Source organism: Macaca mulatta, chromosome 1 (assembly GCF_049350105.2).
Source record: "Macaca mulatta isolate MMU2019108-1 chromosome 1, T2T-MMU8v2.0, whole genome shotgun sequence".
Taxonomy (NCBI): domain Eukaryota; kingdom Metazoa; phylum Chordata; class Mammalia; order Primates; family Cercopithecidae; genus Macaca; species Macaca mulatta.
Window position 1 is genome coordinate 139,531,287 of NC_133406.1, and position 20,138 is coordinate 139,551,424.

The 20,138-nt window shown below is 37.0% G+C and overlaps 1 protein-coding gene across 1 annotated transcript; it reads right to left on the reverse strand.

The window, feature by feature from the left end:
* Positions 1-814: 814 nt before the first annotated feature.
* VCAM1 (vascular cell adhesion molecule 1) lies at positions 815-20,023 on the reverse strand. Its single transcript, XM_001107924.5, has 9 exons — positions 19,846-20,023; positions 19,011-19,286; positions 16,418-16,738; positions 14,830-15,096; positions 10,341-10,616; positions 8,188-8,508; positions 7,027-7,293; positions 4,923-5,189; positions 815-1,735 (listed from the first exon to the last, which is right to left on the reverse strand). The coding sequence occupies exons 1-9, from the start codon at positions 19,907-19,909 to the stop codon at positions 1,575-1,577; spliced, it is 2,220 nt and encodes a 739-aa protein (XP_001107924.2). The 5' UTR covers positions 19,910-20,023; the 3' UTR covers positions 815-1,574.
* Between the last annotated feature and the right edge of the window lie 115 nt (positions 20,024-20,138).

The window sequence follows — 20,138 nt, forward strand, 5'->3', positions numbered from 1 at the left end:
GGGAGGAGGGTGAGAAGTGGGAGAGGATCAAGAAAATCAACCAATGGAGACTAGGCTTAATACTTGGCTAACGAAATAATCCGTACAGTAGACCCCCAGGACACAAGTTTACCCATGTAACAAACTAAACTTGTACCCCTTAACTTAAAAGTTTAAAAAAATCCATTCCAAGTGGAGAAAAATGAATGACCTATAACTACACAACAACATAAATGTATTATGAAAAACATAACTTTGAGTGAAAGAATAGTTACAAGGCAAATGTATAATTGGATTGTATTTATATAAATGCAAAATCTGGCAAAACTAAGTAATGTACTACTTAGGGATACATAGACAGGTATAAAACCTCCAAAGGAAGCATGGAAATGATCAATTCAGGGTATTTATGGGTTACCGCTCAGTGAGGGAAGAGTATTGCCATCACTATGTGGTATATAAAAGGCTCTGAAGAATAGTTATACTATCTCTTGCTCTTAATGTTCTGTACACAGGTGTTCATTTGTTGTCCATTAACATGTGCATGTTCATCTGCATTACATCTTTTTGTGTATATTTTTCTAAATTAAAAAATTGCAGATTCCAAGGACCAAAAACCAGACATTTCTATTCAATATCTTAGTCTGGCACCAAGAAATCTAAATTTTTATCAAGTTCCTACAGTAATTTTAATAAAAGTAGTCTGAGGGTCACATTTTGAGTATCTGTATTATTTCCATAGTTTGAATATTTTACTCTTATGACTTGGCATTTCAGAAAGAGCTGCAATGTGACTAAAGGAGGCAGTTTATAATAAATAAACATACAACCGTTCTAATTCCAGAAATTATCACTTTACTATTCAAAAAAACCTAAACATTTACAAAAGAAAATAAAAACAAAGTTGCATTTTTAGACCACATTGGGAAAGTTGCACAGGAGTCTGATGAACCAACTTCGTGAAACATCTCCGTACCATGCCAGTACCATACAGAGAAACCCAGTCAACCATTATACCATAGGTTGAGGTATTTAGTACCTGAAAGTCAGCCCAGTGCTCTCTTTGCTTATTATTTGTCTATAAAAATATAAAACCAGGCATCTTTATGAAACCTGAAATTACTGTCAATAAACTTTATAGGAGTAAAATTTTGTTAAAGGGAATAAAATAGAAGAAAGATGACAAAGGCCAGCTGTCAGTCAATATTAATGTGAAATTTTCCTAACATGCATTAAATTATAATAGTCCAAGCAACACTAGTTATTTTAACGATCTAAATATGGGGTGTTGCTATTTTAAGCAATCTTGCTATGGTATAATTTTATTTTACATATGTACAAATTATGTTATTGTATATACAGATCAAGGAACTCCTCCAGTTCTCTCATCTTGATGGCAGTTACTGTTTTTCAGGCAGCAAGTTTTCCTTTGACTTCTTGCTCAGAGCAAGGGGCATAGGTGGGCATTTCTTTCCAAGTTCAATACATTCAGGGAAGTCTGCCTCTCAGCTCATTGTTTTTCTCATGGAATGATGAGCAGTATCAAGGATTTGCATAGAAAAATAGTGTCTCCAGTTGAACATATCAAGCATTAGCTACACTTTTGATTTCTGTGCTTCTACAAGACTATATGATCCCTTCATGTTGGCTTTTCTTGCAAAGTAAATTATCATTCCAATGGCGGGTATTATTAAGGAGGATGCACAATAGAGCATGAGAAGCTCAGGAGAAAAATAGTCTTTGTTGTTTTCTCTTCCTGGAAAATAACAAAATGGATGCAATTAATGTCTAGTACAAAAAGATAGCATTTAATAACAACAGTTACATGTTTTATTATAACAGTACAACTAGTTCTCCAAAGAGAAGGGAATCAAAGCAGTGATAAGAACCATCAGGACCCAAGATGCATATTTCTCTGAATTATCCAAATAATCAGTTGGTGGTTGCTATGGTCATGATGGATCTAAAGATGATAGTTGTTGGCTTCTACAAACTTGGATTCAAATAGATTCAGGCTCAGTTGTAAAATGGAAGGGAGGATACAGTTTTTAGGGCTCTTTTAACAAGAACGGAAATTGGAGAGAGGCACTTGCTTTGGGAAATAAAAATATCTACTAAAGAACTGGGACTCTGATGACCATGAATTGAAATGACTAACCAGTTCTCTAAGAAAATCCTTATAACATTCAAAGTGTGACCATTATAGCTAAATGCCACAAATAAGATGGTAAGAGAAAAAAAAAATCTTGCCAATGGCTTTTTCAGAGATATATGAAAGTTTCTATGTTTTTATGTCAGAAATAGGGCATATTAATATGTTTTTCCTCTTCAGCATTTATATCATCTTTTGATAAACTGGAGTTCTTTGGACAGCATTATGTTACAGCTTAAATGTCTCTTAGAGGCATTCTCTGATCTATATCTCCCTCATTCTAAATTCAGAACCTCAACGTATTCTCAAAACCCACGCATTTTTCCTTCAAAACCTTATCACAGCTTTTAATTAAACGTTTATCCATATAATTATTATTTATCCATATAACTTATTAAGTTTAGTTTCCTCCCCTAGGCTATACATTACATCAAGACATGTATATCTATTTTCTTTTTGGTCCATCACCGGACTCACTGCTTGGCCTAGTTGGCACCAAAAAAGTATTTTTTAAACATTAATAACATTTTTTCTCTCTACATTTTGCTTTTGCCATTTAGTTGTAAATGGAGCACAGTAGGTACAGCATACAAAAACTTCAAAATTAGTATTCTTTCTAATCTGCTAAAAAATCATTTGACAGCTGTTATACCGTTTAACATCTTAACTTTATAAGAACATCTGAAGAAGACAGTCACTGGAGATAAACCGAGTAAAAAGAATCACTAGCAACAGATGATGGGTAGTCATTTTTTCAAATTATTGAAGAAAAACGGTTCACCCTAAGCATAATGATAATGGCCCCACTTTTTGACTTTCCCTTGCAAGAGCTGAGCTAGTCAAATATAAGCGTAATATTTGAATGGGATGTCCATCAACATGATTATGATTAGACATCAATATTGATGACATGCTGAGAAATAGTATTTCCATTTCTATTGCTTTCTTTTCAATGTAATATATATTATCTTTTGCCTTTCAGTCTTCCCCGCAGGCATCGGCAGAAAAACACAAATTTCCTGCCAAGGTAGTTGCCAGGGCAACCTTCAAATACAATTTTCTATTTGTTGTATAAACACTGAATATCTTTAAAAACTCCTGACGATTTCTATTAATGGAATACATTCAAGCCAAGACAAAAGGAAACAAATAAAAAATCCAGCCAAATACAAAAGAAATCTAGTTCAAAATACCCAGAAAAATGTCCTTTTTTTTTTTTTTTTTTTTTTGGTTTTCATTAAATTTTACCTATTTTAAACTATATTCAGTTTGGGGGCATGAGTTTCTAGCTGAGTGCTTAATATTCTTTGATTGTTCATTTCAATAACGAGTAAAAAGGAGCAATTATATAAGTGGCTAATTTGATAAAGCAATTAGGAAATAAAGCAATGTGTGTGAGAGAGTTAAAAAGTAGTGAAGCACGTTTGATGTGTCTTTAAAAGATAACAATTAATTAACAAAAGAATTACAGAAATGTTAGGGGACCAATTTCCTGGGGATAGGACTAATTAAAGGTGGCCCAGAGGCATTAAGGATTAAAGAAAATAGAGATGAATACATTTCAACCTGCTCATAACTGAGATTGCAATCTGTCCAGAATCATCCCCAACCTCATTGGAAGCACTGATTGCATATACCACTGTATCATTTGGAGTGATGGGATACAAAGTAAATGTTCCCTACTTTGAACACATAGTAACTGCATTAGCTAGATCAACTCTTTTCAGGATAATCACTGCAGGTGGATGACTAGAAGTTTTACATAAGAGTCATGCTGTTTTTCCCTTCTTTAACATTTCTAGATGGATGTATAGCTATATAGCTATTGGCATGTTTTGAGGAGGTACTGTGAAGGTGGAAAACATATATATGGTAAGGCTTGCCATTTTGAGAAATTTGGGCAGATGAACAAAAACTTTACCTGTTTCTGACATAGGTTCAAATTTTCTCTGCATTGACAAGTGATTGCTCACTCCAATAGCCAAGTGCCAGACCTCTTAAGACTTGGCATTTGTTTGTAGTTCTGTTTGCACTCCACCGCCAAGTATGGCTTCCATTACACAATAGGAGCTAATTGATGTGCAAGGAGTGTGAGACTGATCAGCCAAGGCTGATGTATTCTACTTCACCAATAAGATCAGCAGATCCTACCTACTGTGCATTCACAAGAGGGCTTAGGAGATTAAGGGGCCTTTGAAATTTCTCCAGTGAGGATATTGCTCCTCTCTTTCTCTGTTCACCAGAATAGGGAGGGATGGCAAGTGGCTTGAATTTTAATGAGGCTTTTCGATAGTCTAGAGATTTTTTTATGTTGTTCAGGATCAAGTTTACTATTCCCAATTATTATCCTGAAAAGAGTCAATCCAGAAAATTGCAGTTACTCTATGTTCAGAAAATAGTGTTTCCTTCTGGTAGAAAGGAAGAGGGTCTGGATAGAACCCTTCTTTTTCAACGTGCCAATCCTACTTCTTTCGTTTCCTTATAACCTCCAGGGAAAATGTTGGGAAATATGGTTAAACATTTAGCAACTGCAAAACCTCAGAGACAAATGATACATTGTAAACTGAAAAAAGCAAGCAGGAATTCCTCACTCACGAATGATTAATGTCAACTTCCTGGCTAAACTTTATAGGATAAAGCAGCTGTGCTTGATTATTCCAAGAACCATTAAGAAATAAACCACAGCTCCATTTTGCCAACTCATTCATCAAATATTAGAAACTCTTAGTAATCCATGGAACCTCTGAACTACTACCAACAAAACAAAAACAAAAACTCAAAACAAACTCACCTTGAACATCAAGTGTTAAACTTCTTAATTGTGAGCCAACTTTGTTTTTAGATTCACATTCGTATACCCCCGCATCCTTCAGCTGGGCCTTTTGGATGGTATAGGCACCATCTATAGATTTTAGTACTGTGTCTCCTGTCTGTGCTTTTTTCTTCAGGATTATCCATGTTTCTGGAACATTTCCACATGTACAAGAGATGATGACAGTGTCTCCTTCTTTGACACTCTCAGAAGGAAAAGCTGTAAGTTTTATGTCTTTTGGAGTAGCTGTAAAGAGAATTTAAAAGGCATCTCTGATTGAGTGAAATATGAACCAATTCCATATTAATTCAGTGACATCAACAACAGCTTCCATGGAGCTATTTGTGCTAAGTGTTTGCATTAAATGTTAAGAAGAGCCAGTAAAGAAGCCGAGCATTGCTAGATTGTTGGAAATGATCATGTTTTAACTAAGAGAGTACATGGCTTATGCTTCTTTCATGTCCCTTAATATAATTATTTACCCAGCCTAGCACAAAGAATAGGTGTTTGATATGGTTTGGCTCTGTGTCCCCATCCAGGTCTCAACTGGAGTTGTAATCCCCAGGTTTTGAGGGAGGAACCTGGTGAGAGGTGATTGGATCATGGGGGCTGTTTCCCCCTTGCTGTTCTCATGACAGTGAGTGAGTTTTTACGAGAACTTTTGGTTTTAAAGTGTGGCAGGTCCTCACTCTCTCTGGCCTGCTACCATGCTAAGATGTGCCTTGCTTCCCTTTCTCCTCTGCCGTGATTGCACACTTTGTGAGGTGTTCCCAGCCATGTGGAACTGTATTAAACCTCTCTTATAAATTACCAATCTCAAGTACTATCTTTATAGCAGTGTGAAAATCGACAAATACAGTGTTTAATAAAGAGTTATAGAATTCAGATGTGAAAAAGAAAATTAATTTTTTGTAATACTGTTTTGCAAAAATTTCCTTGAAGTACAAAGGCTTTTACAGGTTTCTGAGTTTTGAGTTGGATCCCTCAATCAAGAAGTTAAGCTGTACAGATGCGGCTTTTTCACTATCCTTAACAACACTATTGCCATTTATTAAGTTCCAGGCACTGAGCTAAGTATTTGACATATAACATGTCTATTAATGCAACAACTGGTGGATGCAGGTACCATATCACCAATTTTTAATCCCTATTAAGGTCTTCCATTTTGTAAGTTGATTTGAAATTCTTTCCCCATTTCCAAGGTCACGACAACTACCCAAAAGGTTTTTTGTTTGTTTGTTTGGTTGGTTGGTTGTCTGGTTTTTAAGGATGTGCATTGCCTTTCCAAGATTCTTCTTCTAAAATACAAATCTTACTGAGTTGAGATAACAAGAAAGTCACTAATATCTTAGTGGGAATAATGCCAAGGTGTAAGAGAGGAAATGACAGCCCTGACAAAGACAAGAACCCTCATACCCAAAGGGGAAGGGATGGAGGAAATCCACATTGATCACTTGATGATTTTGCTCATAACTCCATATGGCTTCAACCTGCGAACTAGGAATTGTCTTTTTCTCAATCTTGGGTCTCCATTCTAAAGGGAAGGGGCCTAGATCTGTTGACTTAATCTACTTTAGTGGTTCCATGTTGTCAGGCTGATGAACGAGAGGACAGAGTCATGGCTACTAATAATCTCAGAATTTGCAAAAGACTTAAGTGCCAGCTTAGGCTTCTAAGCAAATACTACTGGCCATCTTGTGAGATTGCCACTCAGAGTTCAATTCAGCCAGATATGGTGGCTTTAATCCTACATAATTCCAAATGAAGAGATTCCTCTTCCTATTCTTATCTCAACACCATAACCATTGCCTCATAAGTGTAACTGGAACTTCTGACACAGGTCCTGAAGGCTTGCATTTCACTTAAGTTTGAAAGAATCTCAGGATAAGAAACTTGTAACGATTCATGAGAAAGGACAATTTCAGGAAATTTCTCCATACATTGGAAACATCATAAGCTCTTCAAAACCCTCAACACACTTTTGTAGTAAAAATTTTGTTTTCAAAGAAGACTTTACTCATAATCAGTAACATAACCAAAAAAATTACTAGCAAGGATAACTCACTACTCACACTCTGCTCACCTTGGATAATTAATTCTACTTCTTTTCTGCTTCTTCCAGCCTGGTTAATTCCTTCACATACATAAACTCCAGAATCTTCCATTTTTGTAGAAATTAAGTTGAGAGTTGCATCCTCAGAAAGAGACTGTAGCTCCCCATTAGGTAGCTGCCTGCTCCATAGGATTTTCGGAGCAGGAAGGCCGTGGCTCAAGCATGTCATATTCACAGAACTGCCTTCCTCCAGGATGGAGGAAGGGCTGACCAAGATGGTTGTATCTCTGGGGGCAACTGAAAAGGCAGAGAGGCTTGTTAGCTGGACCCCTTATGCCCTGAGTTCCAAAGAGTTTTAATAATGTTGCAAAACTGGGCTATGGGTTCAGCAGATGCAAACAGTTTATAAACCTTGATAATTTAACCAAGAGGTTTTGGTCCTTATTTACTTTAGTTGATACCAAATGATAGAGCAGAACGTGGACACGTCATGGTGTTTTCTAATGGAAGTAAGTTCAGTATAACCTCCCTTGCAACCAAAGAATGACGAGGGTCAATGATAGTGTGTACTGCCATTTATGGTAGAGTCAACAAGACTATGAATTATTTGAATCTCCTTCTGTAAAAAGATGTGGTCTATTTTTCCACCCCTTGAAACTCTAGGCTGGCCTCATGACTCACTTTGACCAATAGAATGTGGAAGAAGTAACACTGTAGGACTTCCAAACCCAGGCCTTGAAGAGGCTGCTTTCATTTACACCTTCTTGAAAACTGAGCTCTGGTGAGTAAATCTAGGCTACTGTTTCTCAGGGTGACAACGCATAAAGAAAGAGAGGCCAGGTCATCCCAGATATGGCTCCAGACATGTGGGTGAAGTCATCTGAGACCAGCCAGTCCTGCTAACCTTACAGAAAATGCATGAGCGAGCTCAGCTAATACCATATCGAGCAGAATAACTGCCTAGCTGGCCCCTTCCTAAATTGCCAACTCAAAGCATCATAAGTCAGTAAATAGTTACTCTTTTAACTTTATGGAGGGTGATTTGTTACAATCATTATTATTTTGAAATTTCTTTTCAGTTATGTTTTTTCTCTACAGAGGTTTTAACTATTAACCTTATGTTAACTATTGCCTGGCAAACACGATAAAGAGACAGGTATTAAGCTGTAGATACCTCACATATGTACTTACCATTGACATAAAGTGTCTGTGTACTCTGCCTTTGTTTGGGTTCAAATTCCATTTCATCCATATGTAACTTAGCCTGACAAACAAGAGCTTTTCCAGTATCTTCAGTGGTAGGGATGAAGGTCGCTTCCAAACTTTTGTTCTCTAGAGATTTCATATCTGTATCCTCCAAAAACTCTTTATTCTCCAGAACAGTCTCCCCCTTAAGTAATTCAATCTCCAACCGGTCAAGGGGGTACACGCTAGAAACCTTGCAGCTTACAGTGATGGGGCTCTCACTCACAAGGACACCTCTCATCTCGATTTCTGGATCTCTAGGGAATGCTGCAAAACGCAAGCAAAAATGATTTTTATACGCGATATTCAAGGAAAAATTGAGCTAAGCTTTATTAAATGTAAAGGCCTAAAAATGACAGCTTTAATTGACCTGGGATAGAATGACTGTCAATATATAAGTAACGACAGTATTTATAAATGACATATTCATGATATTATATATGAATAATGTTAGAAACAAAAACTACTTAGTATATCCAGTCCTTGAGTAATAAATGTTCACTTCTTATTTTTTTTTCTTCTTAATATGCAATCTTGCTGTGTGCCATGGCTTGATCTTTTCTAAGTACACATCAGCTTCCACTATCTTATTTAGTAAGTATATATTTTACATGTTTTAAATTTGCCATGTTATGTTGAATACTTAGTATCAACTAGTCCTCTAATATTCATTATCTCAGTCTTCAAAGCAGCTATGTAAAATGGGTATTAGTTATTTTACAGCCAGGAATACTGAAACATATAGAGGCTAAGAGACTTTCCTCATGCATTATACCTAGTTGAAGTCAATGAGATGGGCTGAGAATCCGTATTTCTCTGACCTCAGAGCCCAGCTTTGGTTTTACACAGCTGTGCAGTCTCTCAGTATCAAATAAGACAAACAAGGAAGTTCTCAACTTAGTTTAAATTTTAATGACCAAATTTAGGCAGCAAGTTTTAAATATTTCTCAGATAATACTTGTAATCAAGAAAAGAACTGCTTAACTCTAGTCTTTCTAATACAGCACATATCAATAAAAATAAGACTAAAATAGCTATCAAGGGCAAGAATAATGCTTAAACATATTTTTCCTTAACAAAAATGTTGTTAAAGTGATACATGCTCAAATATTTCTATGTTGCAATAAGACTCCACTGCTGGTTCTCATTTCTGCTGGGAATGTGCCTATCTCAGCAGATCATGGACTCTGGGTAATATAATAATGCAAATAAAATGTATCCTCCTTTTGAGAGACTCAAATCCATTTACAGGCACACTGTGACCCATTCTGAACAAAATATTGAAGGGTAACACAAGTTTGGGCAGGCTTTCTGGTAGAAAATCTCTATAATATGTTCTCTTGAGTTCTACTGAAGTGAGAACTCAAGGCAGAGTGACCCTCTCAAAAAAATAACTTTATGGTTACTTTGCATATTTTGTTCTTCATTCAATATGGACTGAGGAACTCCAGCAATGTCAAGTTCATGGAGATTTGAGGTTGCAAAGAGTGTTTATTAAGACGACAAGAAGAGTAAGAGAAAGCATAGTATATGTAGGTGGCATAAATCAACATTAAGATCTAACGCTACTTCCTGATTCTGCTTTTCACCTTAGCCACTGCCACTGACCATCGCCATCTCCAGCCTAATTCCTTATCTTTAATTTTGGCTTCCTTTTGCTTCCTATTCCCTTATTTTTTTTCCCATCCTGCAGACAGCTCTTCAAATGTGCTTTAAAGCAGTGCCTTAAAATAGTTTAAAACTACTCATTCCCAACTGGAGTAGTTGGAGTAGTCACCTCCACCCAGTCATCTGAATGGGCACTGACCCCAATGCACTCACCTCCAGCATGTAGTGTGTTCAAGTGCATGATGAGAGAGTTTGACAAGGCATAAACCAAGGATTGTGGGTGCTGTGTATATATGTAATACGTACTTGAGATTTAGGCTAATAATGTTGTATCAAACCATTCTGATTCAGATTTAGGAACAAAATTCACAATGCTAAATTCCTTTTCTAAACATAAGAATCTCATTGCAAATCACAGACATGCATTGTTTTTCTTCCAATAGAACTGGAAAAAATAAAAATAAAAATAAACAATTCTGAAAACCACTTACAGTAGAGCTCCACCTGGATTCCCTTTTCCAGTTTCTTACGTCCACAAGTCACTGTGCACAGATAAGAGTGTTCGTTCTCAAAACTCACAGGGCTCAGGGTCAGCGTGGAATTGGTCCCCTCACTCCTCACCTTCCCGCTCAGAGGGCTGTCTATCTGGGTTCTCCAGGAGAAAGATGGGGACTCACAGCCCATAACACTACATGTCAACACAACTGAGTCTCCGATCTGAGCAGCAATCCGGGGTCCAGGTGAGATCTCAACAGTAAATGGTTTCTCTGGGACAGAAGTGGAAAGCAAGATGAAAAGAACGTAAGATTATTTTCTTCTTTCATCACATTCTGACATATGATCTTTATTTTTCCGGATCTCCTTTCAGTTAATATCTATGCCAAGAAGAAATTACTCTTTTCCACCTTGGGACTATCAGAAATAAGACCACATCTTTTAGAATGAAACCATTATAGTTTGCTGATTCATTCATTTAACAAACTGAATGGATAAAAATTTGTCAAGAGAGGTTGGTATCTCTTCATAGCAATAATAGAGTCTCTGCTCAAATGTAGTTTATCAAATCACTGTAAGAGTGGACAATCACTCAAAGAATGTAAGTGGTTCTTGTGTGTCAAGCACTATCTAAATTACTATATATATATATATAAAATCAATAATTTCGTACACTAGTACTATTCTTTCTTCTTTGACTTCTCTTTCTGCGTCTACTCTTTCTCTTCCTCTTTTTACCCCTCTTTTTTCTTCTTGAGGAAATTTAGGCTCAGAAATGCTAAATAACTTTGCCCAGTTTACAAGTAACAAAATTAGGACTTGATGTCAGGTGGGTCTGATTCAAGATCCCAGTTTTTCAGTTGCTACAACAACTAAATAAAGTCATCCTCATATGGAGATAAAGTGATCTAAAAGGGGTACTGGAAAAAGCTACAAAAAATGTCTCTTAATTAGATATAATACCCACAATGGACAAGCATTTAGAGCTTCTGTTTCAATAATACAGTTATACCATTGAAAGTCACATAGAATCACCCTGAAATCAAAGTCAAAATCTAAGCATTAAAGTGATACATAAATCACCTCCAAAATTTGCCTGATGTAATATAAAAATACTTTACAATTAACTCAGGGTCTGAAAGCTGAGGTGTGAGGGCAAACTCCTAAGACTCAAATACCCAGGAATGTCCTTTGGCCATCAGCACTGTCCCTGCTGAGTACATGGGCTTCTTTTGGATGACTGCTATTTAGGAAGAAAGGGAACACTACATCTTGGCTCTGTTTCCCTGAAGAAACTGAGAGTGTCTGGGCAACTCTGAAAGCAACAGACGAGACCCCCATAAAAGTCACTGAAATCTTACTTGTAAATTACAGGCTTGAGGTAAAATAAATCTCAATATACAAATAATCCAAACATATTACATTTTGCATGGTTCTCATCTGTGTCATCAGTTATTTTTCTTAATAGTTTTCTCTAATTGTGACATCTTAGTATTTTCTGAAGAAGATTCTCCTCAAATTACCTCAATAAACTGATATGCTATTAGACTTTGAAAGAGAGCTCATTCACAGAAACAACCAGAGCTTCCGAATTTCTTATAGGCTAATGTCAGAATGAGGAACTTTAAAAACAGATCCACTGCCTGTGCGTGAACATTTCTAAGTCATTCTTTATAGCGGCCACATGTATTGCCATGTGAACTTGGAACCACTGGAGGAGTAACTCTTTTAGGTAGCTGAAAGTTTCTTTGAAAGTACTTTCAGTACTTTAGGCCAGTAGTATCCCATGTGATGCAAAGTGCAAAACAACTCTCCCCAACCCCAAAATACAAATCCTTTGTACACTGGAATAGGATACAGTTTATTATGGAGTGGCATTATTCCAGGGTGAATGATTAGCTTTACATACTTTCATTAGTGTAACATCTTTCCTCGTCACCTGAGAATGCTAACCTAACATCCAACTGAGATAATCTACTTATGGTGAGTTTTATTTTTATTTTAATCTTCCAAGTTTAAATACCATGTTTTCACATTTTAAAAATTTGTGTTGAGCTGGGTGTCACTACAGCTGGGTGGCATGTGCCTATAATCCCAGCTACTCAGGCAGCTACGGTGGGAGCATCAGTTGAGCCCAGGAGTTGAGTTCAGCCTGGGCAACATAGCAAGACCTCATTTCCTAAAACAAACAAACAAAAGACTATGCTACCCATGTTTATAATCTATTCATTAATTCAGCAAACATTTACTGAACATTTATTATGTGTTAGGTATTGTGCTAAGAATCCAAGCATTCACACACACACACACACACACACACACACACACACACACACACACAGAATTCCTGACTTTAAGGAGTTTACAGATTTTTAAAAAAATTAACTAGAAACAGAGGTCTCACTATGTTGCCCAGGCTGGTCTTGTACTCCTGGCCTCAAGCAATCCTTCCACCTAAGCTTCCCAAAGTGCTGGGATTATAGGCTTGAACCATCGTGCCCAGAGCAGGAATTTACAGTTTAGTGGAAAGGCACATTTAAAAAGATATACTGTTTTGGCTCTTACTAAGGGATATTTGAGTTATCTATTTATATGCCTGTCCTTCCTTCCTAGTTTGTATGCCCCCCGAGGGCAGTTGTCATATCTTTTTCATGTCTGTACCCTCGGTACCAAGTAGAATTCTTGGATTCTTGGACAAGGGCTCTTAATATGTGTGGAACTGAACAGAACTGCATACATGACTATAAGGAGTGTTGAGTGTACACGAAGGAAAGAATATGTAGTTTGGTCTGACACAATCTGGAACTGGGAGGCTGACATGAGCTTCGTATTGGAGAATGGCTAAGACTTTGCCGGATGAAGGAAGGAGAAAGGCCATTTTAGGCAAAAGGAACAGCATAAGCAGGGGCACCAAGTTATCAACAAAGCTGCAAAGGTAGTTTCTGGCCAGATCATAAAGAGTTCTGTGTGACAGTTTTAAGAAATGGATTGAAGTTATAGAAAATGAGCACCTTTTTGTTTAAGGTAATAAACCCTGGGAGCAGTGCAGAAGATTGATTATTTTAGGGACAGAATGTTAGCAGGTAGACTATTTAAAGATAATTAGCCACAAAATATGTGAAATATTATTCAGCCTTAAAAAACAAACGAGGAAATTCTGTCATTTGCAACAAAAGGGATGAACCCAGAGGACATATGCTAAGGGAAACAAGCCAGGCACAGAGAGACCAGTACCTCATGATCTCACTCACATGTGGGATCTACTTCTAAAGTCATAGAAGTAGAGAGTAGAATGGTGGTTACCAGAGGCTGGGGCAAGGAGAGGAAGGGAACGAGGAGATGTTGGTCAATGGGTACAAAGGTTCAGTTAGACAGGAGAGTAAGTTGTTGAGATCTATTGTACATCATGATGACTATAGTTAATGAAAATATATTGTGTATTTTAAAATACCTAAGAAAGTGAATTTCAAATGTATCACCACAAAAGAATAAGTGAGGCAATGAATATGTTGACTTAATCATTCTACATTGTATACCCATATCAAACATCACATTGTAATCTATAAATGTAAACAATCATGACTTATCAATTAAAAATATTTCTAAAGAGAAATATAAAGATAATTAGCTATAAAATTAAAAAGGCAAAGGGGTTTTCATTAAAATTAACCTGTATTAAAATCACAGTAAATGCAACTAAAGAGCTATTTAGCCCTAGGAAAAGTATGAACTATCCTGAGCCTGGGTTTTTAGTAGTGTTGTGGTAAAGATTAATGAGATAAAATATATAAAGCAGAATGTAGAATTCCTGGGAAACATTAGGTGTACAATCAATAGGTGGCGTCATTATTAATCTCTGGGAGATTCCACTCTCTCATCTGTAAAAGGAATACAAAATACTTACTTTTTAGTTATTTCTTGAAGACGGCATATGTAAAGTACCAGAAACATATCTGGTGTTTAGTGAATGCTGTTATGTAAGAATATCTTGCAAGAGCCCAAGTGAGAAATGATAAACTAAGGCAATGGCAAGTGGGGTGAAGAAGAGGTCATATTCTGGGGAGCATTTTGAGGTAGAACTGACAGGAATTAACAGCATGGAATTGGAACATGAATTTGGGAGTAATCAACATATTGTAGTCTAATTCTTGGGAGTCTAGCGTGAGAAGAGAAGGGGACCCAGGGATGTAAACTTGAAAATACCAGTATCCCAGAGGCAGGAGGAAGACAAAAAGTGAGGGAATGAAGCAGAGAAAAAGTGATTTGAGATGAAAAAGAATCAGAAAAGCAGAGCCATGGAAACTCTGGGAGGGAAGACTTCCAAGAAGTACTAGTAAGATAAACATATATTTGTGCTAAAGGCTATGGCAACCAGATAGGTCATCAGTGAAACTAAGGGAAGCAATTTCAGCATTGAAGCTGTGTGACTATTGCTCAAATCCCAGTGACAGCACCTTTGTCATTCCTTTTTCACATTCTACTCACCTTGAACAATTAATTCCACCTCTTTTCTGTTTTTCCCAATCAAATTAACTCCTTCACACACATAAATTCCAGAATCTTCCATCCTCATAGCAATTAAGGTGAGAGTTGCATTCCCAGAAAGGTGCTGTAGATTCCCATTATCTAATTTCTTACTCCAGAAAATCTCTGGAGGTGGTAGACCCTCACTGGAACAGGTCATGGTCACAGAGCCACCTTCTTGTAGCCTTGTGGATGGATTCACAGAAATAACTGTATTCTTGGGTGATACTGAAAAGGCAAAAAAAATAATATTAGCAATTGCTAAGCATCATCCCAGTGCAACAGAGGGAATGTATTTCTCTTAGACAGTATTTATGTGCTTCCACCAATTTGATGAAATTACTCTGCCAAATTAGTATAAAGAACTGCTGAATCATTCAAAATAATCTATCCAGTTTCTGACTAAACTGATCGAGTTTAGTTGATGTTTCATGTTTTTCAGACGGTTATAGGTAGTCAGAAATTAAGAAGAACCATGTGGCTTAACCTCCCACTAAAGGGTAGGAGTCCCATTTAAGCATTCTTGCCAAGTGCCCATTCCAGTCAACTTCAACATTTACTGAGAGAATCAACCCATTGCTTTCCAAAAGAGTCAATTTGATTTTTGGACAGCTCTACGTATTAGCACATTTCTCCCTATTGAGCTGAAATCTTCTCTCTATACTAATTTAAACATATTGGCCATAATTCAGCCATGTGCTGTTACAGAAAAAGGTAAATCACTCTTTCATATAACTGTCTTTCAAATGCTTAATTAGAGCTCTTTTCCAGGTTTTGTATTCTCTTAGGAAAAATATCCTCTATCTTGACTATTCTTCTCAAAATATTGTTAAAAGCCTGCCCAGCTCATTCTCTTTCAGCTAAACATGCCATAGTTGGCAATACTCCTTTTAAATGTAGTGCCCAGTGCAAAACATAGCATTTTAGACTAGAACCGAGCACAGTGAGCCCACTCCTACACAACGCTGGGACTATAAGACTCCCGTAAATCCCCTGGCAGTATCAGGCAGATTGGAGGCAATCAAACCCCATCATTTTTCCCCTGTCCAATGCACATATGTATGTATGTGCATATGCATACACACACACATACACACACACACACACACACAATAACTGCTCACCTTGTCAAGTTTCTGTACCTGTGCAACTAATATTTCAAGGCATACTATAAGAGTTTACAAAACAATATTAAAGTGTTTTATTATTTGAACCTGTTTCTCACTACCCAATCTGGTGGTATGACTATTCCCCTTTTATACCCTGGGAAATAGAGAAATTAAGTAACCCAAACTTACACAGTTAATAGAGACAGAAATTAAGCTCAAGTCTTCTCCATCCAAATCCAGTGTTCTTTTCATTGAATTGTACTATTGGCAAACATTATGTTCTCAATGAATACAAATGGAATACAAACTATATACAAGTGTTTTTTTTTGTTTTGTTTTGTTTTTGTTTTTGTTTTTTTTACTTTGCTGCTAAGTTTATTGCTATACACAACCGAGGTGGGATTCCCACAAAGACTGGAACACATCGCACAAGTACTTACTGTAGACTTGCAATTCTTCTACAGCCTCCCTTTCTGTGGGCACAGAATCCATTTCATCAATGTGTAATTTAGCTCGGCAAACAAGAACTTTCCCAATATCTTCAATGACAGGAGTAAAGGTTACTTCCAAACTCTTGGTTTCCAGGGACTTCCTGTCTGCATCCTCCAGAAATTCCTGACTCTTCATGAGATGATCTCCTTTCATTAAGTCTATCTCCAGCCTGTCAAATGGGTATACATCAGCAACCAAACACTTGACTGTGATCGGCTTCCCAGCCTCCAGAGGACCACTCAGATGAATCTCTGGATCCCTAGGAAAAGCTGTAAAGGTCAAACAAATACATGGATGGGCTTTTTGCTCATGGGATATAAGGTCTCTTACTGCTTTAACACAATACAAATCAAGCCTAGTGTTTTTGTTAATACAGTCTTAATACAGAAGAATTGTTTAAATAGCCTGTCATGATTTGGGGTGAGTTCAAGGTGCAAGAATTGGAAGCAAACATTTTTTAGAACATTATTCTATTCTGATCCTGTATATATTAAGGGTTGCATGTTATTACAGTAAAAGAAGGAAGAAAAAATGTTTATATTGAACCTTACATGTGGCTGTCACTGCGCTATAGATTTAACATGAATTATTTTATTTTATCCTCACAACAACTCTAGGAGATAGAGATCACATTTTACAGAAAAGAAGACTTGGACTTAGTACATTTACATAACTTATCTAAGGTCACACACCTAGTAAATGGTAAAGCTGGGATTTAAATTCAGGATTTCTATTACTCAGTTTTGCTACTACAGATTTACATTATGTTACATCACATTTTCTTATTATAGTCAGGGCAGATATATTTCCATTTTACAGATAATGACTTTAAGGCTTGGAATGTCATTGCAAAGAATAGTTATTGTCAAGATATTCTAAGACATGAAAAGACCAACTTTAAGTAATTAGCTTCTGAAAACGGTGCCTCTGATAGGAATTCATCCACCAGAAAGATACATTTGTGCAATCTTTATGTTCTGGAACACATATTTGCCTCCTGAAATGCCTAACTCAGTATCCCACCAAGTGTTCCATTGAAGCTTCTAGTACAAGGAAATGTACTACTTCTTGTAGCCATTGCCTCCTTTGCAAGAGTTACCTTTTTCATTACACATTGTCATGAAGTAACATATTGGTGAATTCAAAACTCTGTGTAACAAAAAGAATACAAAGGTCTCAACTCTAAGCACTATTACAATCAAATGTGGAAAGGAGACAGAACTGTTATACATAATGAAAACCAGACACTCTTGGAGAAAAACCTCAGGCAAGATAATTAAAGCCAGAAGTGTCTTCATTTCTCTTTTTTAAATCTTCAACTATTTGGTACTATTGGGCAAAAGACAAAGGAGCTGGAAATTCTTTGCTATGTGAAGAAACATGGTATTTTTCATTTTTTCCAGCAATAATTTCTGTCCCTCATATTCTGTAAGAAACGTTCCTCTAATCCACACAGTCTGATGTCAGGTAACATAAGAACTTGCTACTTTTCCCTGTATTTACATAAGGGAAGCTTTTAAGGAGCTCAGGAGGCTGCACAGACATAAACTATGCATGTACAACCAGCATAATTGAAAGCAGCCGGCCAAGCACAGTTTCTTGGGAAGCTTGAGCAACACATGGGGCTTGTTGCAGAATCAATTAAGGTTACTGGGAAAAGTTGGGCTCTGGTACAACAGAATGGAACCAAAGTAATTATAATCAAATGAGGTCTTCGTGAAGACACGACCATAAATGGGTTCAGTTTTTTAGAAAGAGAGGGCATCAGAAACAAAAGGCAAATGATTTATGTCTGGTTAGTTTTTTGCTCCTCTTGCTAACTTTGTTTGCTGAATGGAGAATGGAGTGGGATGCATTTTGGCAGGCTGGTAAACTAGGGACGTCCACTCACGTTCATGAGGCAAATCTAATGCATTATATAAATATCTTTGAAGTTGAGCGGTTGAGCACCAAGGCTTCATGGCACCAAAAAAAAAAAAAAAAAAAATCCTAAATGTGTCAACAACACCAAAGTCAAATGAGTGAAATGTTTGCAGATATTAACAATTATGTCTAAGGAGAACAGTTTTATACTAATACCTATTACTAATTATAGATCTACTTAATGTTTAAACTAATTTTAAGCATCAAATTGCATAAGAATAAATGAATAGAAAATCCCTGAAGGATGGAATTCATAAATCAATCAGAGATGTAAGCAAGTAAACATGTAAGGATGTAATCAAGTGGAAAGATTTTTTTAATAAAACAAAAAGAACCTTAGAAATGATATTTTACAGCTAAGGAAACCGGAGCCCAGAGAGATTGAGTCTTATACATGGTCACTGTGTTTGCGGCAGAGGAGGAAATAGAAGCCAAGATTTGGATTCCTGCTCTCTCTCATGCTGGCCTTAGCTGTCCCTAGCTTTCCTGATGTTGTGTGTTCTTCAGCCAAGAATCTGTACAGGAATATCCATTTTAAAACTTTTTTTAAATATCATTTTTAAAAGGCGATTTTAAAGTAAAATTGAGAGAAAAACGAAGATTTTCTAAAGCACTCACAGTAGATCTCCACCTGGATTCCTTTTTCCAATTTCCTAGATCCACAAGTTGCTGTGCATAGGTAAGAGTGTTCGTTTCCGAAACTAACAGGATTCATGGTCAGCGTAGACATGGTCCCCTCATTCCTCACCTTCCCATTCAGCGGACTATCTATCTGGGTTCTCCAAGAGAAAGATGGGGACTCGCAGCCTGTGGTGCTGCAAGTCAATGAGACGGAGTCACCAATCTGAGCCAGAGATTTAGATTCTGGGGTGGTCTCGATCTTAAAAGCTTGAGCTGCAAAAGCAAAAAAAAGAGACAGAAGCAAATTTACCACTAATTTGTCTAGTATTCTACTCCTTCTTCTGTGTATAATGTCTAAAATAGGATCAGACTGATCTCTTTCCTAAGCCGCTTCAAACTAACTACAAGGTAGCCAAAAAGCACCGAAGTCACTTTCACAAAAGTTTATGGAATCATCTTCACTAAAGAGAATTCTCAGTTCCAACCTTGATGCCCATTTATCAAAGCCGTTTTATTTGCTAAGTTTGACCTCATTGTCAAGTATAGGAAACTAAGGAGACAGACTAACTAGAGACAGAAGCCGAATTACTCACTTGCCTTTGGAAAAAAAGATACCAAAAACATCAATTTTCAGCTCTAACTATGACAGTACAATATTATATAGCAAAACTCAATTGCATATTAAAAGTTAGGTTAAATTAACTTTTCCTACTGTTTAAAATCACAGTGTCTTTACTTCACTACTTCACTACTATCGCAAAACTGACTGAAGCCAAAACCAGGGCTAAAACGGAATGCTAACATTTGAAACAGATAAAGGAAAATAACTTACAAGCTGCAAACATTATCCAAAGTATATTTGAGGCTCCAAAGATCACGACCATCTTCCCAGGCATTTTAAGTTGCTGTTGTGATGAGAAAATAGTGGTTCCAAAACCCTAATTTGTGTCCCACGTGTATATGCCTGGAAAGGGTATTCAGCTCCTGAAGCCAGTGTGGCCCGATGCTGCGGAGTGAAATAGAAAGTCTGTGCTTTATAAAGGGTCTTGTTGCAGAGGCGGAGGGAAATCCCTTCAAGGGGAAACCCAGGGCAGAGCCAGGGAAAAAAGTTTAACGGACACCCAG

Excerpts from the sequence above, each read along its gene's own strand:
- VCAM1 (XM_001107924.5), bottom strand. The coding sequence starts at position 19,909 with ATGCCTGGGAAGATGGTCGTGATCTTTGGAGCCTCAAATATACTTTGG. Across the intron at positions 8,509-10,340 it reads AATCCAGGTGGAGCTCTACT|CATTCCCTAGAGATCCAGAA; the intron begins GTAAGTGGTTTT and ends TGCGTTTTGCAG. Across the intron at positions 7,294-8,187 it reads ACAGACACTTTATGTCAATG|TTGCCCCCAGAGATACAACC; the intron begins GTAAGTACATAT and ends CTGCCTTTTCAG.